Source organism: Psammomys obesus, unplaced genomic scaffold, assembly GCF_907164565.1.
Source record: "Psammomys obesus unplaced genomic scaffold, mPsaObe1.curated_primary_1811, whole genome shotgun sequence".
Lineage (NCBI taxonomy): Eukaryota > Metazoa > Chordata > Mammalia > Rodentia > Muridae > Psammomys > Psammomys obesus.
This window is the reverse complement of record NW_026585685.1, coordinates 4,407,899-4,429,768: the sequence shown is the minus strand read 5'-3', so window position 1 is coordinate 4,429,768 and position 21,870 is coordinate 4,407,899. Positions and strand designations below refer to the sequence as shown.

Below are 21,870 nucleotides of genomic sequence, written 5' to 3'. Positions count from 1 at the left end.
CCCCGTTGCTCACCCCCTCTGCGACCACATGTTTCACAGGCAACCTGGTTTCCCCGGTTTCCCCATCTACTGTTTGCACTTGGCTCCGGTCGGTAGCTGCCACACCCTCCACCGGGTGGTTACGTTCGCTGTGGTCTTCCCTAGGGCCACTCAGGAAATACTTCCTGTCTTCTTCCCCTGCGCTCTTGAACCTCGTGTGTTCTGGGAGGTCATGGCACGGGTAACTCTGGCAATGAGTCGTGAGGACCGCGTGTCGCCTTGCTGGAGCACATAGGGCAGTATGACCCCAGCGTTCTCTTCCCTCGGGCACGGTGACTAGCGAGGCTTGCGATGCGAGCTGCTCTGTCATCTCGTGCCTCTGGAGAGATATAGGGAGCAGGGCTTCCCTTGCTGACATGGTGGGCACGGAACAAGAATGAGAGATGCCCCTTTACCGTTTCCAGCCTCTAAGAGCCGAAGCTTGTCAGTGGAGCACAACCCAGCCCGGACCGATGATTACCGACCCTGTTAGTTGGTAACGCCCTTCTTAGATCCGGTGCACCCGTGGACTCTGCTTGCTTGACCCCTGCCCGGGCATCAGCGCTCCTCTCACAGCAGCTTGGCTCCCTGTAGAGCGCCAGTAATTTAGATGCGGTTGTGCAGAAATGGATGCACCCTCCAGCTGCCTCTCTACAGGCCACCTTCTAAATTAATTAGAGGCTGGAGGTGAGCAGAGAGGACATTCTGCGAAGCTGCAATGAGCTTTTAGAAACCTCAAGTCTACGATCCGACCCCAGGCTTTGCCAAGTTGTGCTTGTATGGCAGCTAGCAGTTTTTCTCTCCTGGTGGGTGAAAACATTGTGCTTTCCGGCTAGGAGTGAGACCCATTTCCTCACAGCGGCTTCAGCCTCAGTAGGGGCTGGGGGAGGGCTTCCTGTCATGCTGAGTGGCTGAGGGAACCGTCAGGCCCATGGCCCAGATGCTCTGTGAGCTGCAGTCTGACGGAAGGCAGGCGGGACCCAGCCTGATGTGGTGCCCAGTTGTCCCCTGAGCAGAGTGAAAAGCCGATAGGCCCTCTGCCTGTCTCCGACCAGGGAACTGGCTAGCTATGTGAACGAAGAGAAAAACACAAGCTCTGCAGTGCCCTGAGTGTCTGTGTATGCGCGCGCGCTGCCCGCTGAACCCCAGCAACATAAAATGACAAGAGAAATGGGCAAAAGACAGAGATTTAATTGAATAAAAACTCCAGGCTGTGACAGGGGTGGGAAGACACAAAGCAGTAATTAACAACATAATTTTTTTAAATGATGATACAATTAATTAACATCCCGGGTAAGTGCAAAGAGGAGGGGAACATCTCTCAGCCAAGAAACACTGCTAGATAAAGGAGAGGAGAACCTGGTGCCTTCAGCAAACCTCTGTGCAAATGGCCCTGGTTATCACAGCGTCAGCAAAGCCCACCACCCACAGAGCGTTTCTTGTACCAGGGGATGCCAACAAGAGAGTCAACGTTGAATTTCAGTTTATTCTGCAACAGATTTCCGTTAATTCTCATCCGTGAGGGAAGGATCCTGGCTAATAAGAGAAGCCTGTTCCTATCGTTCATGCTCTAGGACGAGAAGGAATGGTCTGGCCGCTCTTGGTGAGGACTTGGGGGAGGGAAACCCAGGAACTGGAAACCTTTCTGGAGTGGGCTTCCATGCCTGATGGAGTCAAAGTGGTCAACTCGGGTGACGAGAGGGCTGGCCATAACCAGGGCATGGTTTCCTGAAACTGTTGGGATGTTCACTTCTGGGAATGTGTAGCTGGGACATGGAAGGGTCTCTCAGACAGGCCGTTGCCATCCCGTGATTCATACAGACCACACCCTCCTCTCTAAAAGCTTATCATGGAACATCCCACCTGCCTAAGGGTTTAGGGGTGGCAGCTGGGCATACATTTGGAACCCTCTTATGGGAGGATGGAGACTCACACTAACTTCTGTGCTCCTTATGACCCAGAAAACTCAACTGTCCCCTTCCTACTTGCACTGCTGTGTGGCTGCGGGGTCCTTAGCAGTCACCTTAGTGGGGTCCATCTAGGGTCAAGAAACACAAGGAAGTTACTTGCTTGCTGATACTCTGGTCATGACCTTGTGGGTTTTCTCCCTCTCAAGAGTATGTCCAGGCAGGGGACTCCCTGGCTAGAAAGACTTATCAATTCTAAGATATTTGGGGAGAAAATCCATCTGTACAAACCAGCTCCTAGCCTAAGGCTCATACTCGGTGGAATGTCGATTCATCTGCATTTTACTAGAAAAGTGGGCCATTTTTCTTGACACAAATACCCTGTTGGCTCATGTCCAATCTGGTCATTCTTCTGGCAAGCAGACGCTACATCAAGTTAGGTCAGCAGAGAAACCTGGTGGCTTGACTTAAAAATCAGAGGGTTACTTTATTAAGTAGCTACACCTACAGCATGGGGCATCTGTAGAGAGTAAGACACGAGGTATGAGGATAGCCTTTGTGTTCTTGACCTTCTGTTGTTGAAAGAAGGACTATTCCAAGTCCTTTTCCTGAAAGTCCTACAGCGCCGAAAATCGGTACTGTGTAGCCACAAGTTGGAGTAGAAACTAGCCTTCGTGTGCTCAGAGTGCTGTTCAGACTTCAGGCTGATCAGACCAACCTAGTTACAGGGCCTGGGAGGAAGGCCATAGCACTCTGTAGAAATGTGCTGTTATAAATACAGTCATTCATTTTTGTTTCCTAAACTGAATTTGGCCTAAGGTAGAGATCTAATGGGAAAACAAACAAACAAACAAACAAGCAAAGATCTTCTCACTATGACTGAAACAAACAACACAGAATACACAGAATACTTATTCATTTATAGAACTAAAGTTTAAAGTGAATTATTGTCCCAGAGTCTATGGGGCTGAACTAGTCTCTGGATGTCTGGGTTTCAACTAAGAGAAGGCTCTTTGTAGACAGACAGACTCAAAACTGTGGTTTGGATTTCAAAATGCCCCATTTCAGAAAAGAACATGTAATCTAGATTTTTCTTTGTTCTGTTTAGGCATTTTAAACAGCGGCTTGGTACTTCGTGGAATTATAAAGCTATGTATAACACAGGAATCATTCTGGAACATATGCGCCTCCTTTCTTTACAATGAAGGTTATTTTTGAGAACCAAGATCCTGTTTTCAAACAAATGTGATCATTAACTGTGGTGTGTCGGAAAGCATATGGCATGGGTGGTTTCAGCGAGATTGCTCCTAACGAAAATGACTAAGTTCCCACAAGGAATCAAAATGCTTCCAGTTGGGGAAAGCCAACAGAGGGGAGCAGGGATCCCCCGACAGAGTCACAAACATGGCAGAGGTCTCATGATTTCAACATGGGACAAGAGGGCCACATCTTGGCTTGTGTCCCAGCAGTGAAGAGCTTCCAAGAAGAATAATTCACTTCAGAAAGGCTCCTAGATTGACAGGTTCCATTCTTGCAGGAGACTACGGTACAGCCATGGCCCCATCCTAGTCTGCCTTCTCCAGGGGTGAACATTAGGTGGAGGCACAAAATTTCAGAGAGTCAGTCTGTCTTCCCCCCCAAGACGGCTATTTTACACTGTATTTCCCAGAACCGACTTCTGGGCCCTCCAACTCTTTGTTTTGTATCTCTAATCATTGCGTTTTTCTTTCTTTCTTGACAGCAGACCCAAACAAAGTGAAAAACCACAAAAACATCACCTTGGGAGACAGAAAAGACTAAGACAGATCTGATCACACATGAAAAGTGTCGGGGCCTTGTCCTGCACGAGAGCAGTTAAGACCACGGGCTGGCAGGCAGTGGCTGCTGCGGCTGCCATCACCGAGACTGCACGAACACTGCGTTTAGACGACTGAAACAAGTGTGAAAAGAACATTGCTGAGTCCCGTCGGCTCCGCCGTGCAGCTCATGGTGTCGGAGGTGGTTTCGGAGATGGGCATGAGCTCTCACTGTCGAAGCTGGCAGCTCGGCCCTGCCACTGTAGGGAGGAGAAAAACCTGGTCATTTGTTGTCAGTGGAATCGACAGCTCAGATTAAACAGCCCATGCATTGTGTCTGCCTCTCCAGGCCTCAGGAAGCTTTCTAGACTTTTGCTGTCAGCCATGCAGAAACCTAAGGGTACAAGCTCAGAGCTTCTTGTTTGGAAGACTTGGTTTTCAGAAAAGATCTACTGCAGACCCAATTTCACCTTCCTGTACAAAAGCGTGTACAAAAGTGTGTGTGTGTGTGTGTGTGTGTGTATGTTTTAATGAGCTATGACTGGACCTTTTCTGAGTGCTTTGGCCATTTTTCACACACTGAAAATCAGATTATGTTAGCAGTGAAGAGAGGCAGTGTGTGCCCTTACTGCCAAGAACCTACGGTCATGAATTATTAGTAATTTGTCTGGGAGCTGTTAGCACAGGGGAAAAAAAAAAAAACCAAAAACCCAACCCTGATGCTGCTTTCATTGGGGCTCTCTTCTTCAGTCTTAAAGTATCCTATGAGCATTTGCACCAGCTTTGTGAAGGGGTAGGAAGTGAGGAGACACAGCTCAGCCCTGCCTCTCCCCACTCCTCTAACACCTTTCTCTTCCTCACCTCCTCCCAGGGCCCCTCTGAGCCCTGTTGAAGAGGATGATGTAATGAGGCATAATGGAGAGCAAGAGCTGGCAGAGGATGGATGGACCTATGCCTGGATCCACTAGACCCTTCTTCCGATGAAACAGTCAGTCATAACTGCGTGATGTTTGCTGGCCAGAGCTCTGACCCCATCAATATTGCTGACCTACCTGACAGTGCTCTAACTTCAAAGTGAGTCAGTGACTACTGCTCACTCACTCCTAGGGGGTCTAGGAAGAACCAGTACTCTCCCACTGCCTGCAGGATAGGCAAGAGAGAAAGAGAGAGAGAGGGAGAGAGAGGGGGGGAGGGGCAAGCCAAGTGGTCAAGATGGCTTTCTGAACCACAAACGCAGCCCCGTTCTGCTTCTCATGAGCTCTAGCGATCTTTGTTGTGGAGCTATGACACAGAGAAGGCATGCTTCGATGACCGTGGGAGTGAATCGGGGTTGGGGGCAAACATTCCCTTTCTCAGTAATTTCCAGGCAGAGCAGAGCTGCGTGAGAAGTAGACCATCTGACTTGCAGTACCGCCAGCACCGTGAATGGAGCGCCTTTGGGGTCAAGGAGAGCTGGGGGCTCCTTTCCCTTTAGCACTCCCTGTGCAGCCACACTGAAGGTTTCTACAACTAACTGCGGACTGTAGACGTGTGGATAACAGACACGGCATGCGCCCAACCTGAACACTCTCAGTGTGTCAGAACCAGAGGTGAATTTGGGACATCACCCAGTCTAGCCCTCTTAGTCTTACAAGTAGGCAAACAGAGACACAGAAAAGTCAAGACACAGGCAGTTAAGAGCAGAGCCAGGACCCAGTCGGTCTCCTCACTCTCAACTCATTGTCCTTCCTATTGTCCACCTTGCCACTGTGTGCCACCGCGCTGGCATGGGACCACGCACTAGGGGAGGAAAGAGACACAAAGTGTAACCGGAAACCTAAAGTCTTCAGGGCCACCCCAGGTACTTACTCCTAACTCCTGTGGCTGTCTCTCCGCTCGCAGCATCCACGTGAATGAAATCACAACCGAGGGGTTCCCTGGTGAGATATTTTAGATACATAAATGCCTGGTTCTTGAGCCCCCTGTGGCTTCTGGCTCCAGGGTTTCTTAAGGTGATTCCTGGCGCTATCACTCAGCAACAACGTCAAGTTTCTCCTTTACTACCTTCAGACTCTGCGATTACTGGCTTCTCCCCTGGGAAAGCATGCCACTGAGACAACCTGACCCGCAGGTCAGAGCAGAGACCATGAAGTGGCCAGGAGGAGCATCTTTTCACCTAACAGCCTGGAGAGTAATCACACAGAACAGAGCTGTTCATTTGGAACAAATGAAGAGGGAACGCTGGCTCCCCTCCTAGCCCCTGATTTTCTCCTCTGAAGATAAACAAAGGGAAGAGATGGGGTTCATGGACAATGTGAATGACTCCAGCAGGCTTCTCAGGTTGGTTCTGAAATAGCAAAAAACCTGGCCCGGCACAAAGGGAGCTTATTGTTCTGGGGCAGCTGTGTCCCACTCAGGTCCCTTGCTGTACCGAAACGGGTAATGTTCCAACCGAGAGCTCAAATCTTATGTCAGGTGATCTGAACAGGGCCTTTTGTTAATGAAGCACCTTGAGTAAGGTCACTGGCCAAATCAGCTCCCGGGTATGTGTGTGGGTGGGTGGGTGGGGCGCAACAATGACACTTAGCAATGACTAGGAGGGAAGGGATTTTTATTCATGAGGGATCCCAGTAGGGAAAAGATACCTTTCCAGTTAATTTGTTTCCCTCAACCTTAATTTTAAACCCAAAACAGTCAAGCGTGCGGGGTGCTCTCTGTTCTCATTAATTAAAAAAAAAATGATCACAGCGCTTGCAACTCTGCTAAGGGAGGTGTGAGACAAACATGGGGGGCTGAGTAGAGGTTAGGCCATGTATCATCTCAAGAGCCGGGAAGATTCCTTTCCGGGTTACACAAATACAAGATCTGAGCTTCAGGCTAAACAAAGCCCCATAGAAGGCAAGGTGGGAGGACACGGGTGAAAAGAACCCAAGGAACACGGACTGACTAGGTCATATTAGCCAGGTTGTAGGCGCAGTTTTGTAAAGGTTCTTAAGCTGTGGGTGCTCAGAGGGGCAGTGGAGACCACCCCACGAGTTCTGCCCAAACCCGAAGTTGCCAAAACAAATGCCATTTTCAGCCTCTCCTCCCAGAGACAGCCAATCCGCTGAGAATAAAACGGAGAGCAGAGGGGGTGGGGGAGGGGGGTTCTCCAAGCTGCCAGGTCAAGGAAAAAAAGTAAGCCCAAAGGATATGTATCAATTTAATCTCTTTTTTCGTTTTTCCATATACAGTTACTTTCCCTTTACCGTCTCATCAAATATTCATTTTCAAGGGCTTCTCGCCACTTTATCTTTCTTGCCTTTGTCATCTGGACTAGCCAGTTGGAGTTTCTCAAAGAAAAGGCCCTTGGACTCAATCATTTGGCTTAATTAGACAGTATTCATCATGATTCCAGGATCAAGGCCTGTCACTTTTGGGGTACCTTGCATTTCATTCCAGTCACTGCTCTGATGGTTTCTTTCTCTGCCAGAGGAAAGGGCCTGGCAATGGTGACCCACTATTGGAGAGCCAAGATAAAGAGATGCAGCGTCGGTTCCTGAGCCCTTTTGTCACTGAGCATTTGTCAGAAAGGCTGAGATGGGAGTGTCTTACCCTCTCGTTTATCAACCAGAAAACCAAAGCTCAGAGGAGGACAGGGAATGCCTGAACTGTCTCGGCCTGCCAAGGGCCTCTTAGCTCTCATTCCACGCCAGGCCCCCAAACCACCGGAAACTGGTTACTATGCCTATGCTGTTCTTACATGTCTCCACAGCATTGTAACGGGAGCAGGGATTAAGGCATTACACCTGGTGCCTGGGTTGAATCCACAAGGACTTTGGTGAGGTGTCAGAGCGGGTTCAAGTTGGCTGGCACTCTGCCCAGTAATGCCTACTTGTGACTGGAGCAGGACCCTCACCCACACCATGAAGAGCTCCCTCTGGCTGAGAGGGTAGGGCTCTACAAAGGGTGAAGGAGCCCTCAGAGACTGGTCACTCACTGAAGTGCCACAGCTGTGGTAAAATTCCCTGCAGCCACAGTCACAAGACTGGATGGAAAGACCAGAGTTGACAGGAGCTGTGGCCTACATCCGTGATACCGCCTCAGGGCCTGAGGAGGTAAACTGACTAGTCTGACTCCCTGGAAGTCACTGTCTCCCACAGATTTCAACAGGTCTCATCCCCTTCGCTTTTTCTCTTTCTCGGGGTGGCACCTCAAACCGTGGTCAGATTGCTGTACCCACTCTGAGAAGGGAAGGAGGTCTGTAGGTGCTCAGGAGTGCTGTGCCTTTTCTGATCAGAGTGGACACAGGGAGGGGCTTTTAAAGGCCATGTGACAGAAGAGAGAAATCTCTGGTTTTCGTACTGAGTTTTCTGTTTTGTACAGTTCTCTAGACCTAGTGGGTGCCTCCTAGGATGAAGGAATCATCACCCAGATTTCCAGGATGGGCCGGTGTGTATGAGACACTGAAAACGAAGCCCAAGGCTTGACTGACCACCCCATCATCCCAACACACTCAAGGAAAAGCAGCAGGCCTGGGGACCGTCAAGCTGACAGATGCCAGGATCTTCCATTTGTTGGATTTGGTGTAGATGGGACAGACAATAAATATTCCTCAAGGTTTCCACCAAGAAAGTGATGGGCTCAGGGGAGGCCAAGGTTGGAGCCCCAGCTTTGCTAGGACTCGGGCCCCCAGCTTTTCCTAGGTGTGATATCTTGACACCATACCCGCTCTGTCCCGGTGATGGGGAGACACAGCGTGCAGCAGAGAGGACTGTGGTCTCCGAATATATCATCTAAGACGTGAAAACTGTCAAGTGGCAGCTGTCTGAAACCTCGGGGAACCTACTGTTCTGACTGGGGCAGAATTTCTTGCCAATTCTGATCTCACCCTCCCCCCGCCCTCCCTCGGGGCTTTACTCCTGCAGGACTAAATTGGCCCAGGAGCTTTGTTGTGAAAGCTTTCCAGGCCCCGCACAGTAGACTGCTGGGAAGACATCTCCAGAGTTCTCACTTTCCATTAAGAACTCTGTGTTGCATTTGAACTTTGCTTCTTCTGCTTCTTCTTCTTCTTCTTTTTTTTTTTTGAGACAAGGTCCTATGTAGCCCACATTGGGCTCAAACTTGCTATGAAGCTGAGGATGACTTTCATTGAGCGTTAAACCCTCCTGCCGAGCACTGGGGCTTCAGGTGTGTGCCACCACACCTAACTTCAGGCAGTGTTGGGGATGGAACTCAGGGCTTCATGCATGGTAGGCCAGGAGCCTACCCACTGGATGACACCTGTAGCCCCGTCACTGTTACTTTTGAAATGTTCACAACTTTTGCCAGGCAGCCTCTATCTTCTCCCTCGTTTGTTCTACACTAGATGCTCCCCATGCCCCCTTTCCATTAAAGGCCGAGGACTCACAGCAGCCGCCTGCCATTCTGCAGCCCACGCCACCATGCAGTAAGCATGCCAATGACCAGGCAACCTCACCCACCTCTTTGAAGGATTTCTTTACCTCCACCAAGGAGTGCCAGTGTGCAATGGGCTTCCGTGGATATGCCAGCATCTCGTTCCAGTGGTCCCTGCCAAGGCCTTCGGCATTGATCCCCACTCTACAGACTCCTATGATCTCATTGTGGCCAACTCTGAGGGAGAAACAAAGGTCTTAGCATTCGTTGGTCATTCAAATGCCCCCAGAAAGGGAGGTCTCTTGGGGGTGGAACTCTGTTTAGTATATCTAACTCAGAACCACGAGCTCTTGGGGGTGTTAGGATTCCGGTGGCCCTGAGGCTTGGCCCAACCTCTTAAGTAAGGTAAAGGGACTTAAAGAAGACAGCAAAGGCTACAAACATATTTGAAATCTCAGGAAACAGTGGCAGAAAGCCTGGCTGGGTGTTAAGAGTCTGTCTTTTCCCTTATTTGACTTGGGAAGCATGTTATGAGTCCTCTGGAGATTCCGGCACTTGGAAATAAACCAACCTGCTCTGAGCATCATTTCTCCATACCACTATTGTCTAGGCTGTGATTTATTAACTCAGCAAGAACATAAATCATCTCTCAAGTACTTGAGTCAAGCACCTACTATGCCAGAGAGGTTGAACTAAAAACTGAGGGTTGAGGCTTTATTGTGTGATTTCTGTATCCTACAGCCAAAATGATTCAGGGAGATATGTCATGAGAGATGGAGTAGTTGAAAAAATGTTTCTGAGCAAACCTTAGGAAGTAAAAATCAAAAAAGAGGTGAAAAGGGAGGGGGGATTTAGTGGAGTGGTCATTTGGGGTCCAGAGGATGGGAGGTCTGTGCAACGAGAGCCAGTGGTGTTTTTTTCAGAAGGGCAAGACCAGGAGAAAAAGCAACCAGGCAGATGTGTTCTGAGTCTGGAGGCTGACTTAGGGCAGAGAGTGATGGGGGCTTCATCGCCATCCTACAGGAAAGGAGATGCTAGAGCTGCATTTGAAAGGACAGAAGGCAAGCAGAAGAAGAGAAGTAGTCGGGAATGAATTCAGGGAAGCTGAGAGCTAGAGTTACCCCTGATGGGACCAGGCCGGAAAGGGAAGCTGTAGCATTTAATACGGGGAGCCCGTGCTCTTTTTTTCAAATCCCCATACTAAATGCTACAGCTTCCCTTTCCGGCCTAGTCTCCCATCAGGGGTAACTCTAGGGGTCATATTTGAAGCCAATGGGCCCCGAGTAGCAGGTCTGAGATCAAGGGCCCCTGTGCTGTCTTCGAGGAGAGTGATCAGACCCCTCTGGGCAGGCTCCTACCGATCGTAGTCCATCACGGAGATGAGCAGGCTCACTTGGTCCATGTTTTCTGGAGGGATGTCAAAGATGATGGCCTCATTGTAGACGGGGTTGAGGGTGTTCTTTTTGATGGTTGTTTTCTTCTTTTTCAGCCTCCGCCCATCACACAGCAGGGAGACTTTAACATAGGGATCTGTGTCAATGAGGGCAATGCAAGAAGACAGTACATTAAGCTGATTTTTGTTCTTGCTGTTGTTTGGTGGGTTTTTGACACAGGTTCTACTCTGTGGTCCAGGCCAGCCTCAAAGTCACAACCATCTGCCTGCCTCAGCCTTTCCAAGTGCTGAGGTGACAGGTGTGAGCCATCATTAGACAGATGTTTGTAAGCAGCATTTGCCACAGAGGGACTGGATCCCTGGACCTAGTGCTGCTCATCAGACAGGATCAGTGGGTTAAGATAATTAACTCACCTTGTATTTATGTAGCACACCTGTCTCTGAGGACGCTCCACGCTTAGTAAACTCGGTCTTTAGCTACCTTTGTATTTTTGGAAGAGCGCCTAATGGAGTGTCACTAATTAGGAAAAGCAGCCCCAATTTAGACAAGACTCTTGTCAATGGTTATGTAGTTCCTCGCCCTAAATCTCAGCTGCTCTCTCTTTGGCAGGAAAGCTCAAAAGATCATTGAAGCTAACAAAAGCACTGTTTCTTTCACCTATACAGAATCATTTTTTCCTCTGGAGTTCTGCCAGCTTTGTAACCAAAGGATAAAGGGGTCAAGAATCGGATGCAGTGATGCCCAGGAGATGGCCACAAGTTAGAAAGAAGCGATGGCACCAGTCACAATGCTGTTCCTGTCCTCTCTACTCGAAGACATGATTTTGGGTCTCACTGTCCCAGTAATCTCATTTCCATTTGGAATCAAGCAGCAGGGGTGTGGCCCTGCTTTGCCACTTCCCTGGAAGCCATTTCCTGGCTACTTCTGAGCAGTGAAGCAAGGAGCAACTGTGGCCAGGAGAGGGAGCGAGGCAGCCCACCTCCACCCCCAAAGACTCAGGGCAGCTGGTTGACATTTTATTTCTCAGTGGGATCTTGGATTCTCTCCATGCTGCAAAGAGATGTCTTTTTTATTAAACTTCCACATACCTCCTAATCTTCTCTCCCTTTAGCTTTGTGAATGGGTATTTCACGGTCATCTTTTTACCCTGAAATTTTCTACTCATCCAAACAAAGGGACACCTATTATATTGCATAGCACAGGTGTCTCAGTCGCCATCATAATTATTATTTGTGCTGCACAGCTGAAGAAAGAGGACAACTCACAGGCAATAATAGCTTTGAGACCTTGATGTGTTCAGACGCCTTCTTGTCCAGAAGCCAGGGCTCATGTGAACCTGTCGGGAGGCAGGAACCACAGTCGCCCCTCTCCTGGCTCTGTAGTTCTGAGGTGTGTGGTTGTGCCTCCTGAGCCCCTGAGCACCCCCTAGGCCTTGTACCGTTTGGCGTCATGCTGGGGAAAGGGCAGATGATGGCTACAGACAGAGTAAGAGATAGAGAAACTGTACCCCTGAGAGGTGAGCCCAACCACGCTCCGAGCCTTGAAAGCATTTTCACAGACATCCAAGTGAGCTGCTGACTAACCAGTGTGATGGTGGCAGCTGCGCCTTAGCCATGGGGATGCTTGGGTTTATAGAGGAACTGGGGAGACCATGAGGAGTTTAATCAACCTCCTATCTCTGACTATATACTTTCAGGGACCCCCACTAAGGGGAGCGTTGAGAGTTTGTATGACACAGCTATCTGGTTTTCACGGGCTCCTTTCCCTATAGCTATTCTCTAGGACAACAGTCAGGTCTCCTCGAGTGAAAAGAGCCAGGCCCAAGACCCATCTTTAATATTCAAGTCTTCCCAGCTACACATTGCTTCATCTCTGGCTTTGCACCACTTTGTTCCTCTTCCATTCCTGGTTCCAGACACTCCATTCAGAACACACTTCCATGTAAGGAAAACACAAGCGTAGCCACTCCTCCCATAAGCCACTGGGCCAGTGCCTTCTTCCCCGGCTCTGTCCACCATTCCCGTAGGGAGTATCTGGTTTATAAGCAGAGTTCTTTCAGCAGGAATCAAGCTTTTGCCAGCATCCAAGAGGCTAATCAGAAATCAGAGGTGAGTGCCAGAGGCCTAAAACCCAGCACCACATTCCTGCGTCACTGTGCGGGACTCATCAGAATCCAGCATTGGGAACCTGCTCTGTGCTAAGAAATGGCCATTATCAGGCTTACTGCACATTTACAGTGTAAACCATATATCATTGGTATCTCTGTTTCATAGACAGAAAAGAGGGATTAAATGACTTGCCTGGGAGTTGGCCCCAGGCTTGACCCCAAAGGCGCTTTTGACCACTGGATATAAAGCAGTATAAACCAGAGGCAGCAGAGACAAAAGGGTTAGCCCATACTTTCACAGCCTACTGGTCTTTATTATCACTTTGTGCTATTTTTGTTGTCATGGTTCTAGGAAATAGGCTTAGATAGTTGATTCTGGGCTAGTTTAGGTCAAAGAGAACAGGAAGATCGTTGGCTTTAGAGGTCAGTGCTGTTGTGAGTCTAGAAGAGAACTTATGGAGCTCCAATTTTTTCCCGTGTTGGTCCAATGGCAGAAGGCAAGGACAACCTCAGCCTCAACAAACAGACGAGGTAGCACAAGGTGCCCTGGGCATGCTGGCATCTACTCCATCACCTTGGGCCAGACTCACATGCGCTACGTAAATTCATTCATTCACCGTTCACTCATTCGTTCATTAGTCCGTACTTAACGAATGCCTATGACGTTTCACGCATTGCTCCAGAGGCTCTGATGTTTTGCATTTACAGAACCCAGCCAAGATTTAACAGGAGATTCCAGACCCGGGAAGGGAAGAGGGAGAGCTGTGAAGGGAGAGGTTGGAACTTTTAACATTAAAAACAATGCTTTCGTCCAAAACCATCTGATTTACAGCAGCCCTTGTCATTACCTACGGCTTCACTCTGAGATCATGCTTTAGCACACCAATTTGATTACTACAGAGAAGACAGTGTTGGGGACCAGAGCAGCAAAATCCTATTTCCCTCAGCCGCCTCGAGAGTCCTTAGTGAATTTCTGTCCTCGAGTGCACTTATTTTGGTATTAAAATGAAATCTACATTGGCTGTATTTGAGGGAAGCTGGCTTGTTGTTGCCTGAGAGCTTTTTCCCATGTCAGCAGAGGTTCATGGCGCTCTCTGCGGCATCCTGATGCGAGTCAGCTGCTTGGGGGGGGGGGGGGGGGGGGAGGGGTGCGGGGGCCCGCGGGGGGGGGGGGGGGCGGGGAGGAAGAGTTCAGGGGCCCTCAGTGAGGGCTTTTGGACTGAAGTGGGCACTGCGGTGACTGTTGGAGGCTGGAGCAGGGACTTGAAAGGAATAAAAACAAACAACAAAAAAAACAAAACAAACAAGAAACAAAAGACCCAAACTTCTAAGCCTGAAACCTCTTTCTCCATCTTCATAAGGCCTAGGTCCAGAGGTTTTCAGCTGGACCATCATCTCTCTTTTCTTTTTAATCTCTGCGATGGTGGGTACTGAACGCAGGGTTTTAGTCATGCTAATCAAGTACTCTCTTTAGCATGTGCTACTGTACCTAGCTCTTGTATTTTTGTGACAGGGTCTCACTATGTAGCTCAGGCTGGCTTTGAAGTTGCTATCTGCCTAGACTGGCCTCAAACTTGCAATTTTCTTCCTTCAGCATCCCAGAAGCTGGGAATTTAAGTGTGTGACACTGTTCAGTGTCACCATCACCATTCTTATTTTCTAGCACTTGTAATCATATTCCCAGGAGAAAAAGCAATGAATGAAACACCTGGGAAATCCTTTACTGCCTTTTTATTCAAGTTCAGAGGTGCCTCCTGTGTGCTTTTACACTGATAATCAGAATGGTTTGAAGGGCCTCTGGGAAAACAAACTGAGCCTTTCCCCACCTTCAGCTTCCTGATGCAGCCCCTTCTGGTCCGGGAAAACGCTTTGGAAGGCTTCACCTCTACACACCTCCAGACAGTCTGAACTGTGGGGGAGGAGCTTTCCAGACCTCAAACCACCGCTTTGTTAACTTTCCCCTAGGACAACCTGCAAAGTGGCAGGAAAGGTCAAGCCTCCTGTACTACTTCAAGCCTGCAAGTTTCTGCTGCTGCCTTCACACAAGCATCTCCCCGTGGCTGGAACTGCACTAGATTTTTCCTTTATGCTGTGCTAAGGCCAGTGCAGGGGCTCTGCAAGAAAACCACAAATATTCGAATACAGAGACGCTTTGCTTTCCAGCACGTTCACTCCTTTGGCTGAGATTGCAGACAGTTGCCCTAGGCCTGGGTGGACCTGCCTACACTGACTGACATTCCAACTCCAGATAACTTCTGTAGGAACTGGGAAGGCAGCTGCTGCTAAGAGTGACACTAATAAAAATAGTATCTACCCAGTGCCTACAAGTTCATGGATCACTGTGGATATTCTGAATCCAACCAGCGCCCAGCATTAAATTAACCAAAACAAAACTGCTACAGTTTAGATCTTCAACGTCCCTCAAGGATATGGAAGCCTTGGTCCTGTGACAAAGTCATGGTAGAAACTCTTAGGCTCTTGTGGACATGCCCTCGAAAGGGATACTAGGACCTTGGCCCCACTCCTTCTCTTTTTGTTTCTTAGCTGACGTGAAGGAACAGGTGCTCCTAACAGGTGTCGCTGCCATGATGTACTGCGCTACCATAGGCCCAAAGCAAGAGGGTCAAATGACTGTGGGCTGAAACCTTTGAACTTGTAAGCCAAATAATCTTTTCCTTAGCCAAGCCGGTTATCGCAGATCTATGCCCACACAGAGGCAGACCCTCAGTACAGAAACCACAGCTTTACATAGGAAGGAGGCTGGCAGAGTGGGCATAGATACAGGCAGTTTGTCTTCCAAGAACAGTGGCAATTCTTGCCCTTTCTCCCTGAATTCTCCTCTAAATCCCACTGTTTGGACTTCAGGGAGGCGAAACGATAACCCCCGGGGGTAAGAGAGGTACCTGAGTAGCCTGTGATGTCCATCGCCTTGAGATTGCGACACTTGATCACTGTGAGGGTCAGCCTGCCTGCTGTGGGCAGGTAGCAGAGGGAGAACATTATCTCTCCCAAGTCCACACTTTCCTGCGAAAGAAGCAGATGAAAGAGCAGGTGAGCGGTGTTTGCTTTCTAAGTAAGGGCTGTGGGGGAACTCTGCAGCCCAAAGCGTTTGGAACTGCAGTAGTGAACATATTTAAAACCCAAGGGACTGGTCTAGTCCGGTACTTGGGAACAAAAGGCAATTACGACGATGTCCCTTCAAGTGACCACCTCTTCGTTATTGTTTCTTCTCCTTTTTCCTGCCCTTCCTTCTTCTTTCTCCTTCTTCATTTAAATTTTGAGGCCAGTTTGAGGCTGACCTCAGACTTGCTCTGCAGCTAAGGATGATCTTGAACTCCTCACCCTGCTGCTTGTACCCTCTGAGTGCTGGCCTGGCTTGCAAGCTGGCATCACCATACCTAGTTTATGAGTTGCTGGGCAAGCATTCCGCCAACTGAGCTCCAGCCCATCCTTCTCGCCTTTGATTAGATTCTGGTACTATCATTGTGTCTGTCCCTGCTGTGGATACTAGCTCTCTGTGTGCCACTGGCTGCAGACTTCTGGTGTCTTTTATGTCCTGTTACTGACCCTCTGACATCCTGCCTATTCAGTCACGTGGTCAGAACACACGCTCCAGCCCCTGAATCATCCTTCTTCCAGGACATCTGCAACTCTTTTTTTCCTCTGTTTCTCAGCTTATTTGTCTCTCAGCACCCGGCTGCCTTGGCCCCAGGCACTATCTTTCTGTCTAGAAGTAGACGTGCCGGGAACTGATACCATGCTGAGGCCATGCAGCCAACCAGCCAGATGTACACTGGTCATCCTGTGCTTTACGACCCTCCTCACATCCGCTGTCTTCTTCCCTAAAATATGATGATCCTTCAGAAATCCATGCACACTCTGTTGCCTCTCCCACCCCAGAATCATCCTGCCTAGGGATTCCCAGAAGGATTCTGAGAGAGCAGAGAATGTCCCTTCCTAGAAAGTCATAGCATCCTTCCAGAGAGATGGCAAGCATGTCCATCTGTTGTATGAGAGAGCACCTTGGCAGATTGCTTTCTATGCCTGCTTGTTGAAAGGGGGTGGGGGAGACAGCTCAGAATTCAAAGATGCTGAACTGTCTCCCAGAGGTAAGTTAGTGGGGGGAGGAGGTGAAGAAAAAAGGGAAGGTCAGAGTTTGAAGTGGTTCTGATTCTAGATGGGGCCTTCTACTTGTTCATTCATCCACCCATTTATTCAGCCAGAAATATTTATTGAACATCTGTTATGTGCTAGGTGTTGATTTATGGAGAACAACGAGACAAAAATCCCAACCTTCACAGAGCTTGCATTTTATTAGGGTCATATATACTGTATATGATTTTTTAAAGGCAAACAAGTTAGTCAAAAGTATTAAGGGGAAAAAGGTCAGGCAGAGAAGGGGATTAAGAAATAACTGTGAGGAGGAGGAGGAAATTTTAGCCAGGTAAGGACTCCCCAACTACACCCATTTGTTCATTGGTTGGTTCATTCTTCTCTTTTTTTTTCAGATTTATTTATTTATTTTTTATGTGTGTGTGTGTGTGTGTGTGTGTGTTGCCTACATGTACATATATGTAGCATGTGTATGCCTAGTGCCTGTGAAGGTCAGAAGAGGGTGTCACAGACTTTGGAACTGGAGTTACAGGTGGTTGTGAGCTGCCATGTTGGTGTTGGGAATCACCTAGGTCCTCTGCAAGAACAAGTGCTCTGAACCGCAGAGCCATCTCTCCATCCTGGGTTGGCCATTTCTTATTCGCTGAGTGCTTCCTGGAGGCATTTTTTCAGGGCTGAATGGATATAGCCCCCACACCCACAAAACGTGTATAGTCTGTTAGGGCATAACCGGTTCAAAGATGGTACTAGAATTCCCATCTTTCTCAGATGGTCTCCCGTCTTCCTAGACCCTTCATCAAGGGAGGAAGACACAGAAACTGCCCTTTGCCCTGACACCGGGGGAACATCACCATTCCCTTCCATGCCTGAGGTCCATCTGTGAGGTCACGACACATCTGGACAATGTACCGTCTTTGTCTGAAGCAACGAGATATAAGCAGAAATCTCTCTCTCTCCTTCTTTCCCTTAATAGTACTTTAAGTCTGACCCTGCCCAAAGTTCCAGAAATGGTTCCACCCCTACTACATGCAGTAACGGGAACCATCACTGTGTGCTGTTTGCTTGCCTCCTAAGTCCTTTGCTGATTTCCCTCAGTGAGCCTTGGCATAGCCCTGCAAGGTGGATGCCCCATTATGCCTGCCTCTCACTGGAGGAGATGAATGTTCCCGAAGTTAAGGACTTGCCGGAGGTTGCAAGTACTTTAGTGCCAGACATTCATATGTCAATGTCCCTGCTTAGACATCTTCAGCTCTTCCCCAGTTCAGCTTCTAAATCAAGACTTTACATCTTAGTTTGTTTGGAGGCCTTGAGCAATTGAGGCCTTTCTTACTTCCTCGTCTTTTTCTCTTCTGTATGCCAACCTCTGCTCCACACAACCTGTCTAGCTTTAGTTACTTCTGCCGAAATCCTTCTCCCTCTCCCCCTTGCTTAGATAATTCTGCACCTGATGAACAGCTTATGAGAGTCACCGAGTCACTCTCGTCCTCCATTGCGCCCTCCCCTATCATGTAGTAACTGACAATAGGCCCTTGTGGTGTGGGATCCTTGCCTTACAAAACATGTATGCTTTGAGAGAGCAGACAGCACACACGAGGACCTGCAGATGCCTGCAAGAAGTGATTTCAGCCAAAAGAATGCTGGCAGGAAGGATTCTCTGTATCCATGTCATGAGCAAGGCAGGGCCACGGGAGGACTTCTGGAAGCCCCTCTGGCTCTGCTAACAGGTAACAGGCTCTGCTAACAAAGGCGGCTGTCGCCATGTCCCCATCATTGCCATGCTACCATAGCAGGGTGACCCCTTCATCAGCTATTTCTTTCAGGGAGTCAGAGCTGGTTTGTTGATGAACTGGGAGATGGGCTTTGGCTACATGGAATCCATCTCTGTGAATAGCTCTCAAGGAGGGTTCCCTCTAGGGGAGCACTGGCCCAAAGGGCCCCCTGTTTTCAGGTGTGTCCTTTCTTAGGGGACTGTGAAGGCATGTGGGTATTGGGTTGTGGTACAGTATGGAGCCCACAGGCCCTGTCCCCAACGGTGACATTCACTCTCCACTGATGGCCCAGACAATAACGGGAACTGGCCCAGATTCCATCATGATTTAAAGAGGAAACGAGTCTGGGGCAGAAGCCCAGTTCCAGGGGCTCCTGTTGGGTCCCAGGCTGCTGGCAAGCTGGCTGTTGTGATTTAGTGGGCTGAGGGGTATTGTTCCGCTTCACAAGCAGGCAACACAGGACTGGGTTATTTGCTGAAGCAAAGCAGGTTAATTCTGAGTAAACTGAGGTGAGGTAAACAGCCAGCCAGCCTCTGCTGGAGCCGCCCTACGTGGTGGAAAGCTGGGCCACCACCCCTTCTCTGCTCTGACCTCTGTCACAGGTTTCAACCCAATGCTACACACCTTGCCAGCCTTTTATTCTTATTGAGACTCTGCCCTTTAATAAAAACCAGGGTGACAGGGGCTGCAGACCAGCTGGTGCCTTTCTGCTTCCATCTCCACCTGACGTCAGAGGCTGCCGCAGGGCAGACTAGTAATGAGCTCAGTGAGGGAGAGGTCACTGATGTCCACAAAGTAGCAGAAATGAGCCCTGCCCTCCTCTACCAACCTAGGGGCTGATAAGGCTAGTCTGAGCTCACTAGCAGCTGGCTTGCCGTCTTGGCTGAAGCAGGGAGATGGGACTGCCCAGAGAAGAGGGGAAGAAACTGGCTTCTGCCCATAATAACAGCATGCTTCAGGCTTCAGGGTCTGGGGTGCCTGGACAGCAAGATTCTGAGGCATTGTAATGTTGCTTTCATAGGCTCCACAGTGACAACCTGCCACAGATCATGAAAACATTTCTTACTCCTTGATGCACTTAATGTAGCCCTAGACATAGTAAGTGATGATGATAGTGGTGGTGGTGGTGATCATGATGATGAAGATGATAATAAATCCTATAGTGTGCTGACCAGGAAAGAAAGAACAGTGAACCACAAACCAAGAGATCTAAGCTTTTAGACCCTCTGCTGTTTATTAGCCATGAGACCTTGAACAAGTCATTTTACATCTCTGAACTCTCACCTGTGAAATGAAAGGTTGGTATCTGATGATCTATCCTGCAAGCCACAAGGCCTAAGAGTTCACCTTAGAGAATCTAACCTATCAACCATCAACTGCTGAGATGGTCCAAGGATGCTGAGCTATTGTCGACTGCCAACCTCAAGGAACCTAGCGGTTTACAGTCCAAATACTCTCAATTCTTCAGCCCTCACAGCCTCCCAAATGTTCTGCTGTTCTCCAGGGCTAACCACGCTGCTTCCTAAACAGGCAAGGAATGGCGTCAGCGCCCTAAGTCTACCTGGGGAATCCAGGCTGAGCAAAGCAAGAACGATGCCTCCCTGTCTCTTAGAGAACACTTCTATTCTCTTAGTCATTAAGTAGCTTGTCTGAATCTCTCATCATCAGCAGAGAGGCATCCACTACACTTTCAGGAGAGCCACGGGAGACCTAAAAGGTTCTTGGAGACACTGGCCAGGAAGTGCTGTTAAGTTACTTTGGGCCAAGGGGAAGGGAGGATGGAAGCCAAATTGGCTCTGATGGGTAATGAAGCATGCAGTGAGGCTGCTGAGGCCTGAGGTTTAGGGCTGACATACACACATGAATGAGATATGGAGACAGGACCCTGCAAGCCAGGCTAAGTCCCCTGGTATCCGTGTCTTTCTCTTCACCCCATTGGTCACAATGCAGAACTTGAACATTAATTTGGGGATGCTATGATGGATGCTTGTGTTTCTCACCACTGTAGGCCCTTTGAGACTAGAAACGGAATCTGGCTTCACTTATCATTTCACCTTTCATGTCTAGCCCAGGGCCTGATGGATAATAGATAAGAATATGGATTTTGGATCAGGAAGCTCTGGGACCAAGTTCTAGCTCTGATTCACGAGTAATACAACTTACGCAACTTTTCGTAGACTTGGGGCTAATATCCAACCTACCTCCTAGGGTTATTGAAAAGATTAAATAAGGTGATTCATGCAATGTGCTTGGCTTAGTGTTCAGCACTGAGTAAGTGCTCTCAGTATGGATTCGCTGTTGTAATTATTACTTTTATAGAAACTTCATGTTCCCCAGAGACAGAGGAGAGGAAGGCAGTCAGTGCTGGTTTGTGTAATAATACAGGCACAGTAACAGAGCTGTGGACCAGATGTGGGAGAGCAGAAAGAGTGGTAAACCCAGGCAGAAGTTTCAGGTCAGGCTTCCACCGAGGGGCTGATGCTCGGCATGCTCTGGGAACCTGTTAGCAGACGTAAGCAAGCAAGACCCTCCAGGCATGTGGATCTGCAGTGCGTGACGACACGGTGGGACATCAGAAGTTCTGTAAGGCCAGAGGGTGTGGCAAGGGAAAGGATGGAGATAGATGGTAGCCCAGATAAGGTGGGAACAGGAGCAGGGCCCATCCCTGTGTGCCTCCTGGCCTACACATGAGCCTTTGCCCTTGATTCTTCAGGTGATGAGAGACTCTACATCCATTTCTTCTCTTCCCTTCCCACTCCTTACTGTTGCCTTCTCCCCAGACACCACAACATAGACCATTCCTACGTGGGTCTCTATTCATCTTACAGATACGAGATGTGTGTTTGTGGGGGTCAGGTAGGGAGTGAGACGGTGTGATGGTAAGCCAAAACTAAATCCCTCTGGGTAACTGTATTGTAGGGGATGGAGGCAAAGCTAGATGAAGCCTGATGCACCCCAGGGCATGAGGGAGCCAGCGACACTATAGAGGGCAGAGAAAGGTTGTAACAGACAGAGTAGCTTTCAAAGCTAAGGAGGAGATGGTAGCCAAGAGCGGAAGGAGAGCACTCAGTAAAAGGGCAGCAGGCCAGGAGCTTATGGGCCTGGTGCCCAGAGAAGGGGCTGCTGCTTTGCCCTGGGCATAATTAGGAAGGAGGAAGAGGCTGGGGGAGGCTCTGGAGAGATGGAGGAAGCCTTGATAGTCTTCAGGTATCATCCCCTATGAAAAGCAGAGTCCCTGGAGGAGCAGAAGGAGGTGGGGGAGAATCTCAGAAGGTGGGGAAAGACTGTGAGGCATCAAAAGAGAGTGACCCTAGATTCCCACATGGTCATGCAGGACCTGTTTTCACTCCTCTAGGTGACCCTAGACCCTGAAAGGTACCCCTTCCCAATGGCACTGTCTTAGCTCTGAGC

General features: G+C 49.1%; 1 protein-coding gene across 5 annotated transcripts in view; it reads right to left on the bottom strand.

Annotated features, from left to right (window-relative positions):
• Window positions 1–1,195: 1,195 nt before the first annotated feature.
• The window catches only part of Syt6 (synaptotagmin 6), a 57,515-nt gene continuing 36,840 nt past the window's right edge, over window positions 1,196–21,870 (bottom strand). For 3 of the 5 annotated variants that reach the window (XM_055628667.1, XM_055628651.1, XM_055628661.1), the window contains exons 4-7: window positions 15,481–15,601; window positions 10,435–10,606; window positions 9,163–9,313; window positions 1,196–3,981 (exon numbers count right to left, since the gene is read on the bottom strand). In XM_055628667.1, the coding sequence (XP_055484642.1) occupies window positions 3,910–3,981; window positions 9,163–9,313; window positions 10,435–10,606; window positions 15,481–15,601 (516 nt within the window). In that variant the 3' untranslated portion in view covers window positions 1,196–3,909. Of the gene's footprint in view, window positions 3,982–5,569; window positions 5,638–9,162; window positions 9,314–10,434; window positions 10,607–15,480; window positions 15,602–21,870 lie in introns of all 5 variants that reach the window. The other 2 variants (XR_008722671.1, XR_008722677.1) reach the window with 2 other exon arrangements.